The sequence below is a fragment of the Spinacia oleracea genome, chromosome 5 (assembly GCF_020520425.1).
Source record: "Spinacia oleracea cultivar Varoflay chromosome 5, BTI_SOV_V1, whole genome shotgun sequence".
In the NCBI taxonomy this organism is placed as follows: Eukaryota; Viridiplantae; Streptophyta; class Magnoliopsida; order Caryophyllales; family Amaranthaceae; genus Spinacia; species Spinacia oleracea.
The window spans coordinates 74,595,873-74,605,944 of record NC_079491.1 but is presented as its reverse complement, the minus strand read 5'-3'; the positions used below and the strand labels follow the sequence as shown (position 1 = coordinate 74,605,944).

The window sequence follows — 10,072 nt, the reverse complement described above, 5'->3', positions numbered from 1 at the left end:
GCCGGGTTTATTCGAGAAGCAAAATATCCAGAATGGATCGCAAATGTCGTCCCAGTTCCAAAGAAAGATGGCAAAGTAAGAATGTGTGTGGACTACAGGGATCTTAACAGGGCCAACCCTAAAGACAATTTCCATTGCCTCACATCGACATCTTGGTCGACAACACCGCAAATCACGCCTTACTCTCTTTTATGGACGGGTATGCAGGCTACAATCAGATTCCCATGGCAGAGGAGGACATGGAGAAGACAACCTTCATCACTCAGTGGGGTACATATTGCTATACAGTTATGCCGTTCGGACTAAACAACGCAGGAGCAACGTATCAAAGAACAGCCACAATCATCATGAGCGATATGATTCACAAGGAAATCGAGGTATATGTCGATGACATGATTGTCAAATCCAAAGAACGACACGAGCATACCTCGGTACTTCGAAAGTTTTTCAACAGGCTCAGACAATACAACATGAGGCTCAATCCTCAAAAGTGCTCATTCGGGGTAACGTCAGGCAAGTTACTCGGATATGTTATCAGCTCTCCACTAGTAGAAAAAACCCCTGTTGCAGCCCCCTTGTTGCAGCGTACATGTATAAATACGCTTCAACAACCAGTCGGTCAACGCGGGTCAAACCCTTTAAAGGGTTATCGCAGCGTACATTTTAGTTGTTCGCAGCAAATGTATTTGTTGCAGCGTACAAAATAAAAGCCCGCAGCAACAACCCGACTTTATTGCAGCGTACATGTTATTGCCCGCTGCAACAAGTCCGCGTTTCAAAATCTTTTACTTTCCTAGGTTGCAACAAACCGCGCTCAAACGAGCGGGCTCAAACATACGTTGTTCCTTCTCTTCTAGCTCCAAGCTTTTTCCCTTTAAACAAATATCCAAGAAGCCGTCGAACTCAGCCCTGCGTCGCCGTCGAACTCAGCCCTGCGTCGCCGTCGAACCCAAGCGTTGCTCAGCCCTGCGTCGCTGTCTTCGCCGGTGTGTGGTGTTCTCGCCTCATCTCCCCCATCCCGTTCAATTCTCGCGCGGCCTGTCACTGAAAGATATATTCTTGGTCGGCCGGGGGTTCAGCATCTCCCCGTCGCGTCGTGGTTCCGGTGGTTGCTCGGCGTCGTGGTTCCGGTGGTTTCGGTATGGTGTGTTCAATTTCTATTTTCGTTTTTTATTTTCGTTTTCAGATTAGGGTTCAATTTTAGTTTTTGATTTTCGTTTTCAGATTAGGGTTCAATTTTAGGTTTATGATTGACAAAATCACATAGTTTTGAGTTCGATGATTTATGGGTTTCTTAGGGTTTGTTCAAATGATGTTTATGGGTTTTTAATCATTCATTACTTCATACAAAATCTTGATTGCAACACTGTGTTCAAGAATATCTGATTTCTAGTGTAACCCTATGCTGTTCAGTCTCGGATTTCTGGTGCTGGACATGGGTACGTGTCCAGGTGTTAGATTTGGCCTTTCTTGAAATTTTACATTATCCGTTTTATAATGAAGTATCAAGATATCCATCCTGTTATATCCCTTATTTATGGCCCATAATACACGTATAAGTGGTATCTTGCTATCCTTGTCTTTGACAGTGTTATCTTGTTATATCCCCTTATTTGTGGCCCATAATACACATATAAGTTAGCAACATGTCTGTTTCTATGGCTGTTGCCTGTAAAAATTTGACTATGGAAAGATATATAAGAAAATTCACCTGAGTAGGAGATGTTTCCTTCTGCCTTAAAGCTGTATTCTTTATGAGACACAATTGCGCAGAAAATTTAAATACTTTATAATGTGACGCCTCAATTACCCTTTTAACAACTGCCAGAAGTTACAAATGTGGTTATTTTAATGACAGTTTCTGACTAACTCATTTACTCATACCATCCCTTCTTTTCTTTGTCGAGGAAGAGTTGGGGGGAGGGGGGGTCAATTGGTTTTTCTTTTTTTAATCTGGGCAGAAGAATGTAAAACTCTGCGTTTTTGAGATGGTATATCCACATTTCTGAACACTCTGGTCAGTGCAACTGTGTATTTCTGAACACTATGTTCCTTGAACCCTTGCAGGCATAGTGCCCAGGAAGATGAGGAGAATGGTTCTAATTTATTGAGGAGAACGACAATTGGGAATGGTTAGTGCTCTTTTCACCTCATAGTAACTATAAAGGAACTTGTGCTTATCTTGGTCTGTACCATTTACTATTTTACTCTATTATCTTCCAGGACCTCCAGAGGCTATATTGGACTGGACCCGTGAAATTGACTCGGATCTATCCCAAAGTGCTAATACTCAAGTCTTTTCTCGGAAGCATTGGCGTCTTCTTCAATGTCAAAATGGTAATTGTTGTAATATTGAAGAAATCAACTACTTCCTCTTATAACGTGGCTGGTACCTGATATTGATAATATCTTATTTCTGCAATTGCAGGGCTTCGTATTTTTGAAGAGCTTTCTGAAGTTGATTACCTTGTATGTAATTTCATGTTGTTTTCGAAGTATGATGGTTCAACTTTCTCTGTTATTTGTATATCATGCAAAATTTCTTTTATACAGCCGAGGAGTTGCAGCAGAGCAATGAGGGCTGTAGGAGTTGTTGATGCTGCTTGTGAAGATATATTTGAACTTATAATGAGTATGGATGGGACAAGATTTGAGTAAGTAACGAATCTCAGCCATGAATTTTCATTATAACGATAAAGTGCTTTGATATTCACGCCATGGGAAAATCTGCCACGGAATTCATTCTCCCAAGCTCTCGCTCATGTGATGCAATTCCTATTGGCCCCAATAGCCCACCCTGGAGAAAAGATAGGAAAAATTAAAATCACATTGTGCATGTATGGCTTGATTCGGATTTCCTGCTTTTCAATTTCATGACTATAATTTGCATCTTTCACTGTAGCGGTTGTGTCATCTGAGCTCCTTCCACTCTACTTAGGGTGGGGACTTCTTTAGTTGCATTGGCGTAATGTGGCATTTTCACTTATGATGAAGTATTAATTCAATCTTACACCATCAGATATATACATCTATTGCGACATGTTCTTGGATGCTTAACATTTGAATTTCAAATGAAGATTTTTGTAAAATCTCATAGAATCACTGGGAGGAAATAAATAGCAACACAGGCACACAGCATCTTCCCTATGAGATACCACACAAACATGTCACGTTTTAAATTTTTTTTGCACTAAAAGCCTCTTCATTGGTAATATTGGCTGTTGTTTGAAGTTTTTGCAATTGTACTCAAATCCTGGTATCATTAAACAGTTTTTCATCTTGTGTCTGCTAATTGTTTTTTCTCGTTGTCTCGTGCTTGTTTAATAGCAGCTTGTCTGTCACCATATGATCACATGTCGTTATATGGCCTCTGTAAACTTGCAGGTCTGTCTTAACATAATTGTTCATAACACAAAATAGCATCTAGTTGGGGACATGTAAGGAAAGATCCCTGAATCTTATACCTGCAGTTCTTTTTCTGCATACTCCGCCCTGGCGTAGCTTAAACCTCAACTCCTCTTACATGTTAAGTGCTTACAGTAAGGACTTAGTTCGTGATAGTTTATTGTTTATTCTTCTTCAGAATATGTGTTGTCCAATATACTCAATACTGTGAAAAGTCTGTAATTTACTGCCTTTCATTGTAGCAGAATTTGTTCCTTTTCGTAATATTTTTAAGTTTCTGATTTTGATCAGATAATTGTCCCTCCTATTTCCTTTATTCACCCATACCTCAGCTTCGATTTCATTTTCATGCTATTGCTGCTTTGCTGAGGATGGGTGCCTGGCCAATAACAGTTAAGAGTCAGGGCATGGTTAGATACTTAGATCTTATCAATTATTTGTTTTCTCGTGGGTTGGAGCTCCATGTGCTTTCGGCTACTCTAATTGGAAGTTTCTGGATATTTGTGCTTGAGTTGACACATCCACTGTTGATGATTTTTGCACTGGTTTCTTATAGTCTGGCGTGGTTTTACCTTTACGTGGTTATCCAGATGGGATTGCTCTTTCCAGTATGGTAGTTTAGTTGAGGAGGTGGATGGACATACTGCTATTATATATCACAGACTTCAGCTTGACTGGTTTTCTATGTAAGTTTTTCTCCTGTAATTTTTCTGCATTTCGATGTAGCATAATGATTAATATTCTGCTAAAGATTAACTTATTGTTTTTAATGGAGAAAGGAGATGGGATATATTTTGTAGTTTTTCCGCATTCGTATGACATTTATGAAGTAAAAGGATCTTTATATTAATTTAGCAATCTGTGATTTTTCAGGTTTGTATGGCCTCGTGACCTCTGCTATGTACGTTATTGGCGACGTAATGATGATGGAAGTTATGGTTAGTTTATTACCTTCAGATTCTCCTTCAGCTTCACCTTCACACTCCTCTTTTGTCCCCTCATTGTATTTTGTTATGATGCAGTTGTGTTGTTCCGCTCGAGGGTGCATGAGAACTGTGGTCCTCAGCCAGGATTTGTGCGAGCCCATCTTGAAAGTAATTTATAGATTTCTTTTATTAATTGGTTTTCTGCTTACTCTTGGTTTTGATACATTTCGTAATTGAGTTCCCTCTGTTTTTAAATACAACTATTGTTCAGTTTGTTTTCCAATTTATTGATAGGTTAACATTGTTTTACAATATTTCAGGCGGTGGGTTCAACATTTCTCCTCTAAAATCACGAAATGGGAGGCCCAGATCACAAGTGCAGCACCTTATGCAAGTTGATCTGAAAGGATGGGGTGTGGGCTATGTCTCATCATTTCAGCAGCACTGCCTCCTTCAAGTGTTGAACAGTGTTGCTGGTGAGCTCCTGTTTGGAAATTTCAATTTCTTAATTTTTCTTTTTCTTTTGTTGCTAATCCTTTTATCAGGTCTGGCTCAACTATTATTAAGCTCTTTTGCAACTTAACTTAAATATAGGAAAACATTTCCAATCCCAAAAAAATATAAAATCTCTTAGAATTGCTTTCTTCGATTTATCAGTAATGGTCGTGACGTGAATTGAATTGGATATGTATTCCGTAATTGCCAGTGGGTTGCAATTTAAGGGATTTTGGGAATTATTTAGAAAATTGGAGTTCAATAAAGCATAGAGTTATGAAGGCAGGAGACATATCTTGGAAATGAAAGAAACGCTTCAAATATTTGAGAATGACGGAGTTGAAAAAAGGGGGCAAGGGGAATTGAATGAAGGTTAGTTTGTATGGATAAAAGAGGCCCATATTGAACTTTCAAAAGCCACCCCACATACGCCTATTTTGCAGAAACTCTAAATTGCTACACTAATTCACAATAATTAATTTATTTTATTATAAATTACGACCCCAATATTTGGTAGCCCTCTGCAGTTGACTTCTTGCACTCTGATACTGCTCCTGCTGTCCTGCCTTTTATGTTTGTAGTTGCTTTATTATCTATAAGTTCTTGAACCGGCTCTGGACATTCTTTCCACCTATATCTTGTGCTGGCCTTACTGATTTTTTCTACGGATAATTCATTAGTTTTGTGTAGCATAACTTGTATAAAATAAAATGGGTTGGTATTTGGCAGTAGAAGCTAGGATTGCATGCAGAATTGGGCCGAACAGTAATCTAGTTGTTATGTACTAGATGCTGACATTTCTACTCTTATGTTTTTTACGCTTCTCTGAAAAATTGTTGCTGAAAGATATAGAACCAGATAGTTGGGTATAATTAAGAAAGATAAATACATTATGTTGCTAGCCAGGTTGCATATTGGAATTGGTAGGAAGTTTGCATCGAGGTGCCTTTGTCAATTTAAAATAAAACGTTGTGCAAAATCATTTACTTGGAAATGTAAGAATGATGACCAACCATCTGTTCATTGAAGAGTATTAGTTCTTTTGTTGCGCGCCAAGGGACTTCTGCCTCTTTTCCCTAAAATGTGTTTATGTTATTAGTTGTTTAATCTCCCTACTACTCTGACAGGGTTGCGTGAATACTTTTCTCAAACTGATGAAAGGATTGCTACCCCCAGAATTCCAGTTATGGTCAACATGACCTCAGCATCTATGCCTTCACGAAAGAACCAAAAGTTTCAGGATCCATCCATTCATCCTTGTTCTCCTGATCGGAATATTGTTCCGAATAGAAACTCTGTCATGATGGATGAAGACTCTGATGAAGATGAGGATTATCAAATACCCGAGGCAGAGCAAGAGGTTTGTACTAGATTGCTAGGTAAACGTTTTTCTTGGGTGTCTGAATGCTCTTTAACTGTGGTTGGAAATCTTGTAGGGTTACCGCTCTCCGCCTGAGAATGAAGTCAAGATAACCGGTAGGCATTGCTTTATCCACTTTCCCTCATTTATTTTGTAACTGCAATATTTTTATTCAAGCATAAATTTAACAGCTCCCTTTGTGTTTGAAGCTGTTGAAGAACCAACCGATCAGATTGATTCAACTATGTTCTCGGGAACTTTGCGACGAGACGACAATGAAAATGCTCGCAATTGCTGGAGAATATCTGATGGAAATAACTTCAAGGTTCGCAGCAAAAAATTCTGTCGTGACAAGTCAAAGGTTCCAGCAGGGAAACCTTTAATGGATCTTGTTGCTGTTGATTGGTTCAAGAATTCAAGTCGGATGGACCATGTTGCTAGACGTCCAGGCTGTGCAGCACAGGTGAGACTTTTAAAATCTGCCTTTTCTCATTTCCCTTTATTGATACAGAAGTAAGGGGTGTTTTGTTAAAAGAGGTATGGAGAAAAAAGAGCTTATTGAGGTGAATTAGAGGTTTGACCATTTCAAAAAGCTATTGGGACTTGGAAGTGTTTGGGTAGAAGAGGTTTGGAAGAGAGTTTTGAGCATGGGCCACCCTCTATTTATATGGATGATGTGGAGACTTCGGTCATTGACTTCCGTATTTGTAAACTTACTATACAAAGTTCAAAAGTAAATTTATGCAGCATACATCTTACAATTTAAATGTCACAGTGGGTATCTATTTATTTGAACTCCTCCTGTTTTTTGAATTAATTTTAGTGTTTATAGGGGTCTGTGATCTATTGATTCCTTATTAGATGTACTATTCAATCTTCATCTTTAGATTAGTGATTAAATGTTTGCCTTTTCAAGTATATGCCATGATCAGAACCTAAGGACTCATTTTAAACTTACTAAATGTTTTATATGCTTATTTTTAACTTTCTAGGACTCATTCCAATCCATTTATGCACATTTAAGGCTCATTGTGTCGTTATAGGTCATATTTAGGCTAAAATGACATTTTCGCTCCCAACTTTGAACTTAAGAACCTAATGACTCATTTTAAACTTATTATATGATAAATATGCTTAGTTTTAAGTTTCTAAGACTTATTCTAATCTACTTATACCCATTTAATGCTTGTTTGATAGTTATAGGTCATATTTAGGCTAAAATGAGGCATTTTCGCTCCTAACTTTAAAATAAAGAACCTAAGCACTCATTTTAAACTTAATACATGTTTAATATGCATAATTTTAACTTTATAAGACTCGTTCCAATCTATTTATGCACCTTTAAGGCTCATTAGGTCGTTGTAGGTCATATTTAGGCTAAAATGACATTTTCGCTCCCAACTATGAACTAAAGAACCTAAGGACTCATTTTAAACCTACTAAATGTTTTATATTCTAGTTTTAACTTTCTAGGACTTATTCCAATCCATTTATGCACATTTAAGGCTCATTGTGTCGTTATAGGTCATATTTAGGCTAAAATGACATTTTCGCTCCCAACTTTGAACTTAAGAACCTAATGACTCATTTTAAACTTATTATATGATAAATATGCTTAGTTTAAGTTTCTAAGACTTATTCTAATCTGTTTATGCACATTTAATGCTTGTTTGATAGTTATAGGTCATATTTAGGCTAAAATGAGGCATTTTCGCTCCTAACTTTAAAATAAAGAACCTAAGCACGCATTTTAAACTTAATACATGTTTAATATGCATAATTTTAACTTTATAAGACTCGTTCCAATCCATTTATGCATATTTAAGGCTCATTGTGTCGTTTTAGGTCATATTTAGGCTAAAATGACATTTTCGCTCCCAACTTTGAACTTAAGAACCTAAGGACTCGTTTTTAAATTATTATATGATTAATAAGCTTAGTTTTGAGTTTCTAGGACTTATTCTAATCTACTTATACCCATTTAATGCTTGTTTGATCGTTATAGGTCATATCTAGGCTAAAATAAGGCATTTTCGCTCCCAACTTTAAAATAAAGAACCTAAGGACTCATTTAAAACTTATTACATGTTTAATATGCATAATTTTAACGATCTAAGACTCGTTCCAATCTATTTATGCACCTATAGGCTCATTGGGTCGTTATAGGTCATATTTAGGCTAAAATGACATTTTCGCTCCCAACTTTGAACTAAAGAACCTAAGGACTCATTTTAGACTATTAGGACATTGTCATTAGTTTCTTGAATGTTAAAATGTGATATTTAATTTGTATTTAATCTAATGTTTAATTTAAATTTCTGTTTTTGTAAAGGTCTACACTCCGAGGATTGCGCCTTATGCGAGGAATTTGATGTGGTTCGTGAGCAATGGGCTAAGTTTTTTACCAACAAGTATTTATTATTGGCTTTAGCGCGCTTGATCGAGTTGGTTTAGTTGTTATAGAATAAATTTTATATTAAAATGTATGTTTATGTTGAAATTGGAACATATATTTAAATGTAATATGTGCACTTTGGTTTTGGGATATATAGTATACAAAACTCCAGTTGTTGTTTTTATATTTGTTATACAGGTTGCGTTATTCTATTATTGTTTTGACAGGTTTCTATATTTGGTGCAAGGCACTCTAGGTATCCCTAAACAAAATTAGAATTTTCCCGCCAAAAGTGCTTTTTTGCAGCATACATATATGTTGTACGCTGCAACAAGGGAAAAAAATTTCGCAAAAATTCAGACTTGTTGCAGCGTACAAATAAATGTACGCTGCAAAAAATTGAGTAATTCAGACTTGTTGCAGCGTACAAATAAATGTACGCTGCAAAAAGTTGAGTCTTTTGCAGCGTACATATATATGTACGCTGCAACAAGTCCAAAATTTTGCCAATTTTTTGGCACTTGTTGCAGCGTACATCTAAAAGCCCGCTGCAACAAATCACTTTTTGCAGCGAACATTGTACGCTGCAACAAGTTCAGACTTGTTGCAGGCCCCCCAGTTGCAGCATACGATGTACGCTGCAACAGGGGTCTAAAAGCCCACCGAATCTCATTTAAAGGCCCAAGGACAGACCAACTGTTGCGGACTGGGATACAAGCCGACTAAGTTTGATGACAAGAAGCAAAAGGCTAAGCTAAAGGCCCGTCGAGCCGGCAAAGTTCAATTCAAAATACCTCCTCATTAACTCACACTCAATGGGCAATTCGTGAAAGAAGGAGAGGATGACTTGTACTTCGACTTCCCAGAACCTTTCTATGACTCTTCAAAGGGGATCATTTACCCTGGATTCGAGATCTTTCAAGACTGTCACTTTCTAGAGGATGCTCCTCCAATACAAGACAAGGCTTCCCCTGAATGCCTTGACTCATCAGCTTTTGGTCTGCTATTTGGCCAGGAAATAACCCCAATCATTTCCAAAGACGCCATGGTTCAAATGATCACTCAAATCGAAGATTTTGACCCATCTAAGCTAATTACTCCAAGCGAGAAGATGGTCAATGGCTGGAGAAAGTCTCTCAAGATAACTACTCTAAATGAAAAAATGTTCAAGATTATTGTGGGCGAAGGATCTATGATGAGCGAGTCCGAGTCTGAGGATGAGTCTGGATCTGAGTCTAGCAATGAATCTAAGTGTCTAGAACTAGAGTCTTGCATCAATCAAGAGCCTCTAAAGGCCGAGCTTCAAGTCAAAACAGTCGATGTAATGATTGCTGATTTCAATAACACTTCAATTTCTACTTACTCTTCGAGTCCTAATTCAAAACACAATCCTAATCCAAACAACTTTGCTTTACAAGAAACTGGCTTTGAATTTCTAAAAGCTATCGAAAATCATGAAAACAGGACGCCCATAATTGAGGAAACAGAAAA

The 10,072-nt window shown here is 37.5% G+C and overlaps 1 protein-coding gene across 1 annotated transcript; it reads left to right on the top strand.

The window, feature by feature from the left end:
• Nucleotides 1-881: 881 nt before the first annotated feature.
• LOC130461611 (protein ENHANCED DISEASE RESISTANCE 2-like) lies at nucleotides 882-8,734 on the top strand (the record flags this gene model as incomplete). Its single annotated transcript, XM_056829766.1, has 13 exons — nucleotides 882-1,144; nucleotides 2,068-2,132; nucleotides 2,224-2,337; nucleotides 2,429-2,469; nucleotides 2,554-2,654; nucleotides 3,996-4,091; nucleotides 4,279-4,343; nucleotides 4,428-4,499; nucleotides 4,652-4,807; nucleotides 5,954-6,186; nucleotides 6,263-6,302; nucleotides 6,396-6,649; nucleotides 8,519-8,734. Coding segments are annotated over 13 exons (1,599 nt in total), but the record flags the coding sequence as incomplete, so codon positions are not given.
• Nucleotides 8,735-10,072: the final 1,338 nt, after the last annotated feature.